Here is an 18067-nt window from a genome sequence, read left to right on the forward strand (position 1 = left end):
TCAAATCTTAGAAGAAGAGGCAGTTTAGCTAAAAAGTAGGGACTTAAAAGTTGATTCCAATCCAGAACCATCAACTTCTCTCTGGAATGAAGGCGGTTACAATACAGCCCAGTTCCATTAACGTTTATTCTTAATACTGCAAACCATGAAATGCCCTTTGTGCTACAATACAATAAATATTATCTAGTAGGAAATGTAGGTCTTTAGGATCGACGTGGCTCCAGCCTGTGAGACAGTTGTGATAAAGTCCTCTGATTATCAATTACATTTAGCTGTCGGACATACACCCGCACATCCTGATGGTTCTTGTTTGCAATGGAATCTGTATCTAAAGAAGCAGAAACATTGTTAGATTAAAAGAAACCTGAAATATTGAGTACAGTAATAAATATTCTTTACATTTGATAGAGAGTCTTTCATGTCAGGAGGACATCTCAAAGTGATCACTGTAAAGTGCAGTGACTATTATTTGTCGACAAATTCAGCAGCCAATTAGTGCACAACAATGTTCCACTGTCAGTCATGAAGTGAATGACCAATTTTATTTGGGGGATTTTACGCCAGGACATTGGGAGAAACTCTCTTCTCTTTTCGAATAGAATCATGGGCTAGGGAAAGAAATAAACCTTTTGAATCCTTTGGTATTTTTGACCCAGAGAGAATAAAAATGAAGATTTTAACAGCAATGTGCTCACTTCTATATATTAGGAACTTACTGAAAGATTGACTTCTGCAGTATCTCACTGTTCTGATGGTATTTCCAATCATATGCTGAAAGAGTTTTAAAAAACACAAAATCAACCGAAGAATGGGCATTTACTAACCTTCTTAGAAAATCTATTACATTTGTTATCAAAGAAAAGAACCAGCAGTCAACAAAATCATGTTTTTGCCAAAACATAATTAATTCCAAAATATCTTGGAATCAATCAACATGTGATTGATATTTGTACCAATCGCTTTATTTTTGAAAGTTACTATTATACCCAGTTGGATAACAGGTTAACAAAAAAAAACACATAAAAGTCCCAACATTTGGAAGCTTACCATTTTTTCAAAATTGACAAGATTATCGATGAAAGTTTTGTTGCCTTCGTGAGTAAATGTCATATCTATAAAGAAAGAAATGCAGGTTATAAGCAATTTTTATTAAAAAAATGTAAGATCTCAAACTGCATTCACATCTACACACACAAACACAGACTGTTCTTTAACTGATTATTCGATAACGCAGCAAAACCATTTTTAACTATTTATTGTAATTATTTATATAGCGACATCACAATATTGGAGGCACCAGTACAACAATACAAAAAATATTTGCAATCTTTTGGCTCGACCGAACTGGCTTTGCACTGAAACGTGAACACATGAAAACTAGGATGTGGTTTACCTTTTATAAGTAAAGGCATGAAGGGAATGATGGGCGATTCCAGCTTAGCTACTGTCAGCCTGTAAGCTCTGTGGTTCCTGGAGGGATCCTGAAGAGGAGTGTTCAGTAAATTAATTTCACGTTTGTATTCAATATTTATTTCATGCAGAGGGAAAAAAAGTTTGCAGGAATCAAAACAAAAGCGTAGTTTCTAGATACAGTATAACAGGAGCTTTAACTTTCAGCGAAATATACAGCCCGCACAGCTAGGAAATTGACCGTAAGGATAAAAGGCTCATTGACACGTACTGCTATAAATTGACTGTAGCACTCCTAATATACTTGTGGAACACTTATCGGGTATCCTGGGAAGAGTGAGGTTTGGAGCGAGTACAGTTGTTCTTTTTCTGATGTCAGCAGTTCTCAACGAGGTGATGTTATGAGTGCGATATCACGCGGGAGAAAGATTAAACGAGGAAAGGGAGTGAAACAGAGAGAGAATTTTTTTTAAAAAAAAAAACAGGGGGACAGAAAAGAGGTCGCAATAAGGATAAAGAGGGAAGAGAGAACACGGAAACCGCAACAAAGAAACCGCAAACTGCGATGAAGGGACAACAAGAAAGAACAGAATATAATTGAGAAAAAAAATGGAATAGGTAGGAGCGAATGAAACAAAGGGTATCTGGGTGCCTTACTAATTGTACGGAAATGATATTTTTTTTTGTCTTTGTGAGTAGTTGGAAGCTCCAGCTCCATTTGCTGTTAAACACAGCTTTTTGTTCTCCTCATATTTAAACGTTTGAGGGTTGGGAAACCAGCCAACTCCCATTGGATATAATTCAGAATAAGAAGCCAACGTGCCAATGCCATACAGCTGTTCCATCATAACTCAACTCCTGATTAAGCAAAGTTGATAAACGGATCATCATCTTCAATACTCTTTAAAAGTTGTATACAAACCATCAAACTTTCAAATTCCGAATAGATCTTCTTGAACTTGCTTGGAAGTTTCTGTGAAGATAATGCCGGATTGTTATACTGTACGACAAACACAGATGTTACAACAGAGTCACAGGCAGCAATGTAACTTTACAAAACTTCCCACAAGTGAGGTTAGTTGGGTAACCTGCTTTATGAGAGTACGCGTTTAGCAAATATCATTCCTGGTTAGGATGTACTTATAAACCTTGAAATATCACTTCAAGCAGAAACAAGCAAATCTTTACGAATACCAGAAATTATTCATTTACGGTTTGGGGTAAAAAAATACTGGGGCCTTTTAGTATAAAATGTGTACGTTTTGTTCAAAAAAAGTAGTGCAGTATTTCTAAAGCTACCTCTTATGGCTTTAATTGATAGGTTTGAGTACATGTCTACATCTCCAATCTGCTTTGGATTACTGTGTACCTGCCGCGCTTTGGTGGTTTGTGTAATAATAACCAGCAGAGCCTGGGGAACATTTCCCAGTGTGAGGGGAGTTTTCATTTAAATCAATATAGATTGATGGTCCTACACTGCTCAGTTCATTAAAATATTTCATCAATTGGTTCGGATATACATTATTAAAGGGGAAATATGTCCAAAGGGCAGTTTCAATACTGGAAGCATAAAATGATCCACACAAAATAAAACTGCCTATATGTGCCATTTGAAATTTGCCAATAGAAGTAGGGTATTTATAAGCTTTCACAAGCGCCCTTAGGTACAGGAGCTTAAACCACATGTATGATACGAGTTCTAAATCAAGCTGCTTTGGATAGAATATAATTCAACGCAATTTTGTAAGTACTCGAAGCTGCGTGCCTCTATTTAGTTGCAAATTAACTTCTAATCAATACAAATGGATCTTAAAGTACATTATGCTGATGAAAGTACCTACCTCCCATGTCTGCGAGAGACGACTCACAGCCACGTTGCTCAGTCCCATTACAATAGCAAAAAAGGAGTTCAGGTTTCTGTATTCTTTGCAACTGAAAAGGAAATCATATTGGAAATATCAATAGAGAACTAGCAATTACTACCATTAGTCTGACTTTTGCAAACACACAACTGCATTGAGTTGGTAGTATGCAGTTAACTACTTAATTTTTCATTACATAAACTGTGTTTACACATAATGTACGTTTGCAGAGAATTTATTTCTTGGATGGAATTTTCAGCTAAAATATATTGTACAGGCATGATAAAAAAGGGCTTTGGATTTGTGTTTTGGTTGTGAGTTTTCACTTCAGCTCATGACTTCTGGATTGAAAATATAATTAACAGGATTGTCCAAACAATGCAATGATGAACTCATAAAAGCCAACATTCCCACAAGCTAGGACCATCCTATCAGTTATGCCTTTGTTTTCCAGGGTTATCAATAGCTGAGCCCCTTGAATCTTTATTCCTAGTGACCGGTTTGTCCTTCCAATATGATGAATTAGATTAACTACCGATCGATCAGCTGTATCCTGCAGTACAATGGACTCGTGTGGTTCAGGACTATGGAGGGTTAAACTTGATTCCAACATTCCCCATCGCCAAGCCTTGGAGCCAGCTCAACTTCAAGGAGACCCTGCTTAACATCTCCCTCTCCTTCTCCCACCCAAGGAGGATAGTCATTTGACATCCTCACCCTAACCCAGAGCATCACAGCTCAGCATGAAAGGCGTGAGAGTAATTACCCCCATCCTCTTGCCCACATCCTACCCACTGAGCAATGGTTCCACCAGTTGGAGTATTTACATAGTGTCGGATGAAAGTTTGCATAAAATAGTGAAGCATTTTGAATCCCTGCCTCACTCAACAGCTTGCCTTCAGAAAATAATAAACTGCTTTGATGACAAGTTAGTGACAAATTGGTGGACTTTACTGCTATTGACCAGGTTAGTGGAATAATCCTTCGGGTAAGGCACCCCATTGCTTCAAGATAATCCATTCAAGCAACCGGCAAAGATGAAAATGTTACCTTGCAAGCCCAATAGGATGCTATTCTAGTCAAGATTCAATCAGTCTATTTCTGCACCTTTCTGCTCATGACAATGCAGCCTGAATCCCCTCCACAGAGGTGTGCTGTGTCATCGTGGGAGTTCCACTGCTCATTAAAACTGTTCCTCTGATTCAACACATACGTCAATCGCAAATATATTGTTTTCCTAGCAGACATGGGACGTTGTGCAGATTGCACTGCAGTAGGGAATGAATCCTGTTGAATGGTTGGAAGTTGGCTCCAGTGAGATGAGCTCAATCACTCTACATTGGCTTTCAGTTAATTATTTGCTCCAAACGACAAAAGGAAAAAAAAATAGCATTCAAAGCATGTTCCTCTCCAACACATTCCCTCGTGCATGCTGAAATTTTTACACAGGCTTAGCACCAAGGGGGGAAAAAACACAATAGCAGAGCACAGCAAACAGTTTGTGGTTTAAATAGGAGACGTCAGGGAATGTATCACAGGGGTAACTATTTGGTGGTAGCCAAGCATGTATTGTTGCATTAGTGCTTCCTCCTTCAAAGGTGGAATCTGGGGTAGCAGTCAATCCTAGCACACCACAACCTTGTTTACTTGCAACCATGAGATTTTCCTCACCAATCATGGGGAGGGGGGAGCGAGGGAGGGCTCAGGAACCATTGATATTGGCACTCAGCAAATTTCCCAATTTCCCATATACCCAGTCCACCCCCGATTGCAAGGGTTAAGGTTAAGAATGCGATACAATAACAATGCCGGTCAGTACACAGGAAAGGGACTGCATTACATGATCAGATATTTGGTGTATCTGTTTGTTTGGTCACAGTAAATGCCAAATCTCCCAAATGCCCCATTAACTGCCACTCTGAGGAGAACCCGCTCTTGTTTACTTGAAGCTTCTGAGTTATGAGATTCTCCTCACCTGTGAAGAACATGCAAAATTCACTGCAATTTCTCACATACAAGAATGCTGCAGCAATACAGGATTACCAATTTTATACGCTTTGGAATTATTGCTTTTTTTCATTGAAAAAGGTAAATTATTGTGCGTAAAACCTAGGATACTTACTGAGCTGCGACTTTGATAAACTTCTTCAGAAGCTGGACACGTTTGCTGAGCTGAGGACAGAGGCAGGTCTCAGTTACAACCCAGAACTGAATCTCGTTAAATCTTCTCAGGAACAGATCCAGATTAGCTGTGGTCTTCTTGAAGTTCTGTCTTCCAAATGTATGATACACTAGTTCCAGCTTGTGAAGGTAAGCAAACTTGCAGTGAGTTTATCAGCAATATTAAATCATAGATTATTATGCTTACAGTTTGAAAATACACTTCAATAATTTAGTGACTTGCCAAATGTTTTTAAAGGTAAATTTTCGTTTACAAAACAACTTAAAAAAAAAACTTAGCGCGTTTCAAATTGGGAAAGATTTGACGAGTATTTGGCAAAGTATGACATTGAGTATTGGAGCTGTAAAAATGCACATTGTGCTAGAATATAACATTGTACAAGCAATTTTCACAGCACGTTTCTGATCTGCACAGACCCCTTTATTTCCCCACAGGAGGAAAGGTGGAAATTAGAGGGTATGTCACCCCAGGATGGATCTATCTACTGTCCCATGGCTACCAATTGGATAATGGCAAAAAGCCAATCATGTTGATCTTCATGTCGAGGACTTAATATAAAGAGGGAGATGGTGGGGGAGGGGAGGAAAAAAACTAGAAAACTTCAAAGGCTATGTAGAAAGTTGTTACTCAACAAAATATTTGAAAAACCTTAAACGTCTACCAGAATTCTTGTGGATTCACTGGGTACGTATGTGTACTTTGAAAAGGATTTTCTCTATCTTAATAGGAACCAGTCTCCACAAATTGAAACAGAAAGCAGTTGCATTGAAGTCACTGGCAAAGTACCAAAAATCTTGGTATTAAACATCTAACCATTTCTGGTGCCAAAACACCACTTGTTTCTATTGTATCACAGCATTTCCTAGCTTTTTAAGGGAAGATATTTTGCCTCATGTCAAGTTCCAGCTGATTACGCACAGGTCATTTTTTTCCTGTAAAACATTCAAGTGGGATGCTGGATTCATCTGATTTTTTTTTAGTTTATACTCCAAGTTCAAGTACTGTAATTCACAAAAATTTAATCTGCATTCATGCTTTCGTGCCAGGAGGAATAAACAATGCATTCATTTTATAACACTAAATCTAAGACAGCAGGAATAAGTCACCACACTGCTGCTACTCCAAGCATAAGACATTAGTAAAATAGTTCTAATTAATAATACTTGCATTTGATATAGCGCCTTATCACGGCATTGAGATGTCTCAATTATTTTTAAATAATTGCTATTTAAAATCAATTCCTCAGATGGTTGACACCTTTTCCTCAAACTTTAGCCACTGTATTAGTTTCAAGAAAAATGTAAAGCAATGGGCAAAACTAGTCATTACACTAGGCAGCAATTATTTGTGAAAGAACTTGAGATATTAAATGTCTCTTTCCCTGAGGCACAGCACTTCAATGTCAATTAGCAATACTAATCATATAGGAGCAATCCATATGTGATCTTTACTTTTCTTTTTCAAAACACAATTCAATATAAAATTGGTGCCTTAGCGCAATTTTAATATTAGCTAGACGTAAAAATTGCAGTGAAAGTCTGTATTACTACTGAATCGCTTGTTATTTTAAACTAGCAAAACTGTACGGAAATTAATTGCCTGAAAAAAATGCAATTGCTCGATGTTTGCAATTGCGTTTGATCCAGATGCATACCTCATGGACACAATTGAACAGCTCCCAATCATATATTGTTATCTGGTGGGCCAAATCTTTAGAACTCATTAATTCAAAAATTGTCATTGTTCCAGTAGACAGCCCTTCTTGTTCAGGCAGTGGAGTCTGCGAAAAATCAAAGAAAGACAAACATGGAATAGAAAAAAACAACTTTCATTACAAAAAAAAATAGAAAATGACTTGACGAGAAAAAAAATCACACCCTTGATTGACATAATCCACAGAGAGTGCAAACTCAATGTGTCATTATTTTTTTTTTTAACAATTACAAAGGAAATTCAGTGTGAAAAAGGACCAGATTCTAACCAAGCAAAGGCCGTCTGTGACTACAGCAAGAACTTTTCAGTGTTATTGTATTTGGCAAGAAGGCTTAGAACATAAGATAAGAATTTGCTCAACGAAGGTAGACTAAGATCCATCCAATTCAACTTCATTGTCCTTGGCAGTCGCTTACGAGACTACACATTGTATCCTGAGATATTATTTATGTGTTGGCTTAGGAACTAGAAAACTAAAACTGTGAAAATTATATTCTCATAACCTGCACTTAATCATCGTCATTTCTAATATAGTTAAAATAAAGGGTCTAAAGTGCCCTGTAGTAAAGTGCCCTAAAGTCCTCTTCGACCATGCTTTCGATCTCCCTGCTTGCCCCCCTGCCCTCCCCCAGTCCCTCACCCCGAAACTCTGTCTGTCCAGCGCCTTGGGACGTCCTCCCGACATGAAAGGCGCTGTACAAATGTAATTTTGTTGTTGATGTAGTAAAAAAGTAACAACTGTTGTTGTGATTCAACATCAATTCCACGTTTACAAAGACAATCGACTGTGGAGGATATGGTCAGCAGATAAACATGACAGAGAAGAGATATTGTGGATAAGTTAAAACAGCCAGCCAAGCATTTTGATTAAATAATAAAGAATAAAATAGTAATAATACTACTATCTTTGGGGAAGATCGTAACAATAACTCAATATACCTCAGGTATTTCGTTTTAAGAGTCTGTAATATTGCAAAGGGCTCTCTGGCTTTCTAAAGTTGATGATGTTTATCATCAACCAGTTTAAATCTGATACGAATGAGTTTCTCATTTTAATCTGAAATAGATTGATTTTGTTCGCTGTTCCTGGTTGAAGTATTTACATTACTGATATTCAGAGCTTACATACCAGAGAGTCAAAATGTTCCCTCGGGCAGACAAACAGGCGGCCATTTACATTCAAACTAGTGAAAACTGAAACATCATTAGGCTTCAGTACTACTCTTTCTGAAAGAAAGGGAAGAATTAATGAGAAAACGTCAATTGTCGGCTGAAGTCAACCTACTCACTTAATGCAATCTAATTTTTTTTTAAAACTTAATGATGTTGATGGCACAACGCTTTGATGTCGGTGCATAAATACACTGATCCCACGGAGGGTGATTTGTGACCGTCAACGTCCACATGGGGGTTTCCTGATCTTGGGCGCTGTGGTGAACACGCAGCAGGATGCCTCTCCGTGCAGAGATCAGAGGGCACATTATACAACCTCGCTCACACACACACACACACACGTAGCCGAGCGAGCCTGCCTAAGAGCAGTTTTGGCAAGGTGCCCACCTGCTGTCTCGGGCAAGAACCTCGCATGCTATCACACTGAGGCCTAAAGGAGGTTAAGTTACTTTAAGAGGTTGTAAGATGGCTAAATAATGAATGATTCATACAAACACCACATCACTCCTGGCACTGATGTATTGTTGAAACGTTTAATATTACCATTCATTGCCGGTTTATTTTTGCACTATTTTGCCTTAAAGAATGAACTCAAGAAACAATAGGTTTTCGACTGAACGCATGAGTTGGGCTCCACTTAACTCCATTAATTTAACCCTTCAGTGCTTATGGGGAACAATTCTAAGTCAGAAATAAGCTTGCGTCAATACTTTCATTCCTTGTAGCCGATTAAATTGACCCTGCAGCTAAACGATCTCCTTACCAAAATAACTAGAAGTACTATATTACAAAGTCAAGCACAATTCTTTTGGATAGCTCTATAAAATATAATTCAAAAGCTTACGTTTTACAATGCATATGGAAGTACCTACCTCCAGCTGAGCTGATTTTTACCAGAATCAGGTCTTCTCCTGAGCCAAGTTTGTCAGCTACAGCACTGATCACTTCCTTTACAGAGGCAGCGACTGGCACACGGATTGTGATGTACGTATGATCAGCGCAGTAAACCTTGAAGAGAACTACAAGGACAAAAAAAAATAGAGGAACTGCATGATTACAGAGAGAATATATTGATTGACAATTTCAGATTGGGGTTAAAAAAAAATAAGTCCTCATTTCTTTCCCATATTGAGCTCCTAAATGTTACACTATGTAGATGTTGAATCCATTCAAGTTTTCAAGACTGAGGTGGATAGATCTTTGTTAGGTCAGGCTACTGAGGGATATGGGTCAGAGCCGGGTGTTTGGACTTGAGGTACAGATCAGCCATGATCTAATAGAATGAACTACAGAACAGGCTCGCGGGGGCTGAATGGCCTACTCCTGTTCCTATGTTTCTAATGGTCATTCTGCCTATACAGGAACATAGAGACCAAACATGCTACCCTCTTGCTTCCATGGCAGTGACTGACTAGCTCAAGCCACACTGGCCCAGGAGATGAGAATCAGCCAGGGTTACTATTCTCGATTCTTATTCAGTGACCCCTGTTGGAAAGAGCACGTGTGTACATCGACCAAGGATTAAATTGGACACAGCTGCAAAGCCCTCCCATGGTCAAATCAAATACCTGCCAACACTTATTGCCTGCCCAGGCGAGGATATAAAGAACACGCTTCCCTGACTGAGGGACCTCAATGCTACCAAACCCATGGAATGTATTTCAATGGAAGGAAATAGGGAAAATGCTTCAAAAAGCCATGATCCTGATTTGGGATGAGGATTTAATGTAAAGTAGTGGAATGAGAATGGCTGAACTCATCTGGGGCCTGATAAAGATCATATCTCACACTACTCCATTCCAAGGGTGGTGGAACATATTAAAAACTGAAATACATAGCACACGGACATCTGACTCTTAACGGGTCAGGATTTCAGGAAAACTAAATTGAAACAAAGAATTAACTACCATAATTGTTTAACCTGTGATCATAATAGCAGCACAATTCATATTGTGTCACGTAAGGTCATGTTCTCCTGTTGAGTTTCCTTATGACAATGCAAAATCAGCTATTAATCTGTTTAAATGAGCTTTTTAATAATTAATTGCTGGGGTTTTGAAATCTTGCAGCCTCAAGGCAGTACCCATGGTGATACACTCTGATATTATAGTTTAGAGTAATATTGCTAACATTTGATTCATGTGTAACCAGTTTCTCTTACAGTGCATTCCTGGTTACTTTCAATTATGAAATCATTTTCTAGCATTCATTTTTCCATTATACTATGGTCCATTACATAATAAAATATTACTTAGGGATCTTTCACTAGTAGAGCTACTATAGAAAATACCCCTTACAATGTGGGTATCAAGGACTATATCAACTATTTTCAGGGTACATATTTAATGCAAACCATACCTTTCACCATAAAACATGTACATTCAACGAGCAAACAAAAACTGGAATAAACTTTGGGCGGCTTTGACGTAAATCAAACTAATAGTACGCATAACTTGGTGATCAAAAAGTGTAAAGTCACCATAAAAACATATATAGCACAAATTGTGCTTGTTTTACTGTGCTATTAGCAGAGTTAAGCACATTTGTCTGTCTACATGACAGTGCCTAATGGGTATTTAGAGTTAGGCTAATGGGCCAGGACATAGTCTTTGGGGATTTAAATGAAGTAGTTATATTTTTTAAAAATTCACCCCCTTGACTGAATTATGCACATACTGCCCACACATGGAACCACAAGTTCTATTGTATCCGCATGTGACTGTGATTATTATTGTGAATCTCTATTAGCAAGCAAGACCTTTCAAAATAGGTTAGACAGAAAATATATTTAAAGAATTCAGATATATTTGGCAGATGTGGGGCTTTATCAAGGTAGTAATGAATGGAAACATTGCCATTTGTTACATTTTGCTGTCAATGCTAGAGTTTCAAACCCGCATTCAATCCATCACTTACTTTCATCGATACTTCTTATAGGTTGTCGCTTTTGGAGTCTTTCCTCACCAATACTGAACTGGCGCAAAATAATTTTGTGCTGTAGATAAAAAAAAAATTGAACAATGTTGTTGTTTTCTCAGCTACAAATATGGAACACTGTAATCGCGTCATTCAGACAAAAACTTGAAAAGTACTTAAAAACTATTTGGTGAAGTAATACAAAGGATTGCGCTCAAACATCCAGAGATTGCAGTCAATTTACGCCCTTTTCTTACCTTTTTCTGAGATGTCTTGCTGCTTGCTTCTTCCAAACTGCACAACAAATACACAGTATGAGCATGTACATAGCTAAGGGAAAATATACAATTCCTTTGTTTTTCCTCCTGAGACAATAAATAACGACCAAAGGAAATGGAATTAATTTGTGACAGAAAATCTCACATCATTGTGCTGACTGAAAAGCATCAGAGACACAAGGCTGGTCGATCTGTATGGGCTTCCCTTGAAACGATGGGATCACCACTCAATTTTCAAATACACAGCACCACCTAGTGCCCTAGAACGCATTTCTACAGAAATATGGCAAGATTAATATACCTCCTCCGTGGAAATAGTTAAGTTCCTTATATTAATAATAGTCCTCTCATGTTGAGATGAACGTCCCAAAGTGCCGCACAGGATTTACTGTGAAATGTGGTGACTGTGCTTGTGGGCAAACGTGGCAGCCAATTCGCACAGGGGGAAACTCTGTTCTTTTATTGAATAGTGGGATGGAACCTTTAACGTCCACCTGAACGGGCAGGTGAGATATCATCCGAAGGACAGCACCTCCAGAAATGCAACCCCCCCCCACCACTGCATTGGTGTATCAGCTTGAGAGTTCAAGTCCCGATTTGGGGATTGAACCCGCAACTCTCTGATTCAGAGGCAAGAGAGCTACCTCGGAGCCAGGCTGCCACACATATCATGGGCATGGAAACAATAAAATTCTCAGTCCAGTAAAATACTCAGTCAAATATGCTTTTTAACCAATGTGCAACGTTTCCTGAATTCATCTAATGCAGCACAAACCAGGGACTAACGGCTTAGTTTCCACAGTGACTTTGTTTATCGAGAGCTGTTTGGAGATCTCAGTTGGACAACTTTTAAGGGTTAATTATTACTTGTGGAAAACTGCTACTGTATCCTGGGAAGCAAACTGAGAAAGCGGTAACTTTGGTCTCTCCAGGCATTATCTATTGTGGGGGCTGTAAAATTCAAAAACAAAGTGCTCAAGTTATAGAAGGGAAATTATGAGCGACAGAAAATGATTGAAGTAGAAGAAAGCGTTTGAAGGTTAGAGATAACCAATGTTTATTTAGTCACCTTGGGGAGGGAGGGAGGGAGGAATGAACAACTTCAAAGCTTGATTGCCTTCCTTTGGCACACGTCTTGCTATCAGGGCATACACATTGTTCAGCGTTGCTCTTTCCGGTCAGAACAACACAACTGCCACCATTGTGTAGCTCTCTTCTCTCTTATAAAACAGCTGATCATTACTAACTTGTTTGGCTGCATACTGAGTATTGTCATCATAAAATCTCTCCGCAATCTCACCCCATCTACTTTTTGACTTCCTTCTGTCATACCGAACCCAGCCACTCCCTTCGGTCAACCGGCTCCTCGTGTCCCCCGCCCTGTCACGAAGCTGGGCCTTCAGCCACCTGCCTCCGCTCTCTGGATCTCCATTCCGACTCGCGAGTTACCTCCCTTGTTCAAGGCCCATCTCAAAAACGTACCTCTTTGACAGTGCTTTCAGTCATCCTTTCCCCTCTCCCTCTTGAAAAGCAAGAGGTTTATCTATGACTAGCATCCAATGTTCAGTACAACGGCATGTTGTGTTCTGAAAGAGTGTAGGAAGCTAACACACATGGGTTGGGAGGGAGCGGGGGGAGGGGGGAATAGTGTTACTAAATCTTAGATGGTTTGATGATTGATTCCGATAACATTTTCCATTTCAGGTTATGAATATAAACTCAGCCAGCCTATTGAAAATGCCATCAACTTGATGGCTGAGTTGGCTCCAGCAAAAGCATCAGATTTTGTCCTCCTATCAGTTAAATTTAACTTTGTACAACATCACCATTTCTTCTTCTCCCTTATGGAACATTTGTGGGCAAAACGCAGTACAAGACGGTACGCAGTAGAGACTGGAGGTAGTGATCACAAATCCTCTATTCTAACATCAAACAGTAGACTGAGGTCTCAACTCTGTGTACATATTCAACCACGTCAAACAAGGGCATTATGTTGTGGGACTGGATTCAATATTTAAACACAACAGCAAAGATAAAACTTGGCAACCACACACAAAAGGCTCATTTCTAACCATTAATGATATCAAGCTATTTCAACTTTGAGGTCTGGCAACGAATAAAGGAAATGACGTACTTTGGTTTTACCAGCTTCTCCAACTCCGGAAGCTGTTCCTTCAGAGCAGGAATCATTCGCGAATCATCCGACACCGACACGTAGAATTCCTACAAATCAGAAACAAATCAGGTAATTGCTGTGTTCGCTGCTGATGAAACAGCTTAAAGCCATAGCACTCTGCGAAGATTGTCGTGCATTGTTCATGAACTGTAGCAAAGCTTTACGTATGTGCTTATCAATGAAATTCCCATAATAATAATAATTGCATTTGATATAGCGCTTTTCACGTCGGGAGGACATCCCAAAGCGCTTCATAGAACACACTGTAAAGTGAATTGACTGCATATTTGTGGGCAAACGCGGCAGCCAATTGCGCACAGCAATGTCCCAAGTGTGCTACAAAAACATCCACAAGATGAGCAAACAGTGCACGATAAACTCTCTGTGTATAAACTTGGTTATTCCTTCCCATTGTGAATTGCTGAGTAATAAAAGGGGGAAGAGATTTTTTGTCTCTGTTGGTTACAGCAATACTTGAAACTTCATTGATTTATCATGAAACCATTTTTGTTGCACGATTTAATGGAAGGGTCATGTATTTAGAATTCACCAAGCACTGTAGTGCTGTCTATTTCCGTTAATGGGACTCTTCTTCCATCACATCAAAGAACTAATGAGCTAAGAATCATAAAAATACTCTCAAAATTAGCTTAGCATTCTGTAATAATCCTTTTATGTTTCATGGGAAGATTGTTACATTACCATAAACTGCATTTGTGTCAAAACTATCCCTGTAAATGAAGTTTGAAATGGCTATAATAAAGATCTGAGACACTTAGGTTCTTAGAAAATGTGCCCTTTTAACTCTTAATCTACTTTTTGATGAAATGCCACCAATATTAATCCGAAGCGCACTTAATTGCTAATTTCCTCCACCAAAACAGTAGATAATCCTTTATGACATTACACATTAATGTGTACACATAATGCATTAACACCCCCTCCCCCTGTACTCTCTACTGTCACAAATTGCAAGATAGTAAGGCTCAACAAAAGCCATCGACAAGGAGATTAAAAACAGTGAAATGACATTTTCCCTAAATAATTATATGGAAGCGATTATACTCTTGTTATTTTTTTTTTAAAAAAGTAAAACTAAGTTGTAGTGAAATGGTGGGAAAAAAAATCAAACAGCGATACATTTTTCAATGAATTTATTACGTTTAGGAAACCCATAAGGCACATATCCGTGTGAGATGTCAGTGGATGATAATTGTGCAAGAACAAGCGAAGTACGAATAGTCCAGAGTTGGAATGTAGCTCCACTGTTGATGCATAACTTTCTGGACTTGAACATTTCCTCTCTGTTCCTCATGGATAGATAAATAGATACTGGATAGAACAAGGAGCTGGAGGCTTGTAGTGATAGAGGAGACAGTGTTGCTAGCTCGGAGAATAAGTATTGGAGGTGTGGACTATATAACGTTTGTGTGATGGTATTTCTATATTTTGGATATTATCCTGGCAGTAAGTGATTAATCATCACCATGGTCTGAGGGGAACTTTTGCACATCATTTTACTACAAATCGAGACTGAATTGACTTGCGTCATCCGTGTATCTTGAAGTTGTGCAAGTGACATTCCTGGCAAATCTCTCTCTTCAGAAGTATTCTCGGCATCCAGGCTTCAAATGTGTAATAGTACCCTCAAACCTGATTTATGTTGTTGATTAGTACACATTCAGCACAGCTCGTGCTACGAATCCATGTGTAATAATAGTAATAATACTCCTTGCATTTCGGCTTCATTAAAGATAAAATAACTAACTTGTTTTGCCTATTTGCAACATTGAAATGCTTTTTTTTGTGGCCCTCAAAATACGCTTTAAATCAGGGATTGTCTTAAGACTGTCAAACACTTCCCTATGTAAACCTACATCAAATTCAAGAATTATATTCTCTCAGGTTTGATAATAATAATCACTCACTTCTAGAAATGCCATGGCAATTTCATCCTCCTGCAGTAGGTCTAGATATACATTTGTCCACTTCAGGATAAGGCGAATAACCCGGCGTTTATTATTGAGAGCATAGTCCGTTTTCTCCTGCTCCGAGCCTTGGAATGCTTCTGAATGGTAAGTGGGTAGGCATTAAGGAAATTCACAACATCTGTCGAGGATGTTCATTAAACCAACAGGACCACTTAGAGACAGCCATGTGTTACTGGTTTGAACAAAATCAGATTCGGAGAGTTTGATTAAGGAGAGACTTAAGGAGAAGTGTCGATTGGCATCTCCATGAATGAAGTTCTTTCCCCCACCCCCCAAACTAAAGAGGCCACAGTGCAGATGGGGGCAGAACAAAAATAAGTATTCAAATTACAGGTGTTTTCAGAATGCGATAAAGACACTGAATTTATAATGGGTAAAATAGGAAGGAAAACAGATCCGCAATGCTTAAAATAGCAAAATGAAATACCTGTTGTTAATTGGTTAACAAGGCATCAAGTCTATTTGTGGTTACTGCAATTATGGTAAATATTACATCATTATTCTTGAAATCAAGAGGATTATATAGAAGGGTCGTACTTGTAGTTTTACTTTTTCATTTAGATTTTAATGTTTTAATCAAGGACCTCTGTAATAACTATGACTGTCATCAATGAGACTTTTTTTAAAAAAAAAAAACCCTCTTTACTGTGAATGATGAGTTCTAATCGACAGGAGGAATATCTCAACATGAATGGGTAAAACAGAAAGGATATTGAGCCATTAGAGCAGGACACAGCTGGCTGTTTGGCATAAAGACACAGTGCATCAGCACAAAGTCATCCAGGAACTTATCTGTTTGAGAAACTGAGAACAAAAAAAAAGGAAGAGAAAACGTTTGATTAAGAATCGATAAGAACAATGATATTGTGAAAACCTATTGGACAAAAGCAAGTAGTCGCAAATCTGAAATTGCAAGAAATTCAATTCAACAGGATCAGAGGAATCATCCCAAGAGATGTAAATAATAATAAACCTTCTTGATATAAAATCTTATCACGTCTTAGAGACATCTCCAAATGCTTCACAGAATATCCTGTAAAGTGAATTGACTATATATTTTGTGGGTGGAAAATATAGTGCGGAAACTCTTCATCTTAGTTGTATTTTTTTAAAGAAAATCTTATCTGTGATTAAATCTCTGGAATAACGGAATTAAAATAAATTTTACATATGTTTACAAGCCAATTGTCCACAGTGTTTCAACAAAATATTGGTATGATGAATTCAGACAAATTATTATGTTCACACAAGCTATAAGATATTAATGTTGGGGATACCATTTGTACTCAATGAAAGCACAGACAAAGGGTGGTGCTTTTACGGACTAGGACATTGAGGGATTTCTAGGTTATATCTAACCACTTCATTTTAGTTCATTAGACAGGCCTCGAGGCACCAAAGTTAATTCATAGCTGTCATTGTAAAAGTTATTCATCTCCATATGATGCCCATAAAGCTGCCACTGCATTCAAAGGATCGAAGTACTTTGAAATGGAGAGTCTGGTACAAACAGCCCCCAAAAAATGCTCTCCATGGGAAATAAACAAATGAACACAAATGTGCAGAGCATCCAAAAGTATTCATTTCTGAACCATGGAATAGCCCCTTTTTCCAAAGTTATGAACACTGTTAATTATGAATATATGTACTACAAACAAATGAAACCACTTTGAGATTCCAAATAAACAACATAGTAAACTCTCAATAACTCACCACTCATAACTGAGCTCTTTTCCCTAACTATGTCTACAAGTAAGATGTCATTTCTACATAGAAATCATGAACCCTACTTATTATTTTGATGATATGCAGGAAAACTATAATATTTGAATCGCTTGGTCTAGATTTGGACATTGACAGTGAAAGGAGCTTATTATTCACAATGTTTTAGAGGTACCTATTGTTTCATTCGAAGGTAATTCAAGGCGCAAGGTTTCCAAAAAGTGCTCTAATATTTTTTCAGGAGTTCCTGACATCACAGTGTATCTGCAGGAAGAGAAGATGGACTTTTATTTAGTTGCAAAAAAACAAAACAAAAGACAAAATACCGCAGATGCTGGAAATCGGAAATAAAGAGAGAAGTCGCTGGGAACACTCAGTGGGTCAGGCAGCATCTATGGAGAGAGGAAAGTGAGTTAACGTGTCAGGTCCACGATCATTCTTCAGAACCTGACACGTTAACTCACTTTCCTCTCTCCGTAGATGCTGCCTGACCTGCTGAGTGTTCCCAGCGACTTTGGTTTTTATTTATTTGGACTATTTTCTAAGTGACTTGCTTACCCCTAACACAATTTAACAGATTGCCAAGAGAATTCAGAATCACATTAAAATCATCAATTTAGCTTTGAGAGTTACTAGCTCAATCG

General features: G+C 38.3%; 1 protein-coding gene across 4 annotated transcripts in view; it reads right to left on the bottom strand.

Annotated features, from left to right (window-relative positions):
- Positions 1 to 18067, bottom strand: part of rapgef4a (Rap guanine nucleotide exchange factor 4a) — a 57343-nt gene that overhangs the window by 1150 nt on the left and 38126 nt on the right. For all 4 annotated transcript variants that reach the window (XM_007889999.2, XM_042336366.1, XM_007890004.2 and 1 more), the window contains 16 exons: positions 17599 to 17687; positions 16415 to 16505; positions 15639 to 15789; positions 13669 to 13757; positions 11514 to 11550; positions 11257 to 11335; positions 9213 to 9359; positions 8297 to 8394; positions 7109 to 7234; positions 5395 to 5573; positions 3252 to 3342; positions 2333 to 2383; positions 1394 to 1481; positions 1048 to 1112; positions 717 to 771; positions 1 to 328 (listed from right to left, as the gene is read on the bottom strand). The exon at positions 1 to 328 is cut by the window's left edge and continues 1150 nt beyond it. In XM_007889999.2, coding sequence (XP_007888190.1) covers positions 204 to 328; positions 717 to 771; positions 1048 to 1112; positions 1394 to 1481; positions 2333 to 2383; positions 3252 to 3342; positions 5395 to 5573; positions 7109 to 7234; positions 8297 to 8394; positions 9213 to 9359; positions 11257 to 11335; positions 11514 to 11550; positions 13669 to 13757; positions 15639 to 15789; positions 16415 to 16505; positions 17599 to 17687 — 1561 coding nt within the window. In that variant the 3' untranslated portion in view covers positions 1 to 203. The remainder of the gene's footprint in view (positions 329 to 716; positions 772 to 1047; positions 1113 to 1393; positions 1482 to 2332; positions 2384 to 3251; positions 3343 to 5394; positions 5574 to 7108; positions 7235 to 8296; positions 8395 to 9212; positions 9360 to 11256; positions 11336 to 11513; positions 11551 to 13668; positions 13758 to 15638; positions 15790 to 16414; positions 16506 to 17598; positions 17688 to 18067) is intronic.

This window comes from Callorhinchus milii, unplaced genomic scaffold (genome assembly GCF_018977255.1).
Source record: "Callorhinchus milii isolate IMCB2004 unplaced genomic scaffold, IMCB_Cmil_1.0 Scaffold6, whole genome shotgun sequence".
NCBI lineage: Eukaryota > Metazoa > Chordata > Chondrichthyes > Chimaeriformes > Callorhinchidae > Callorhinchus > Callorhinchus milii.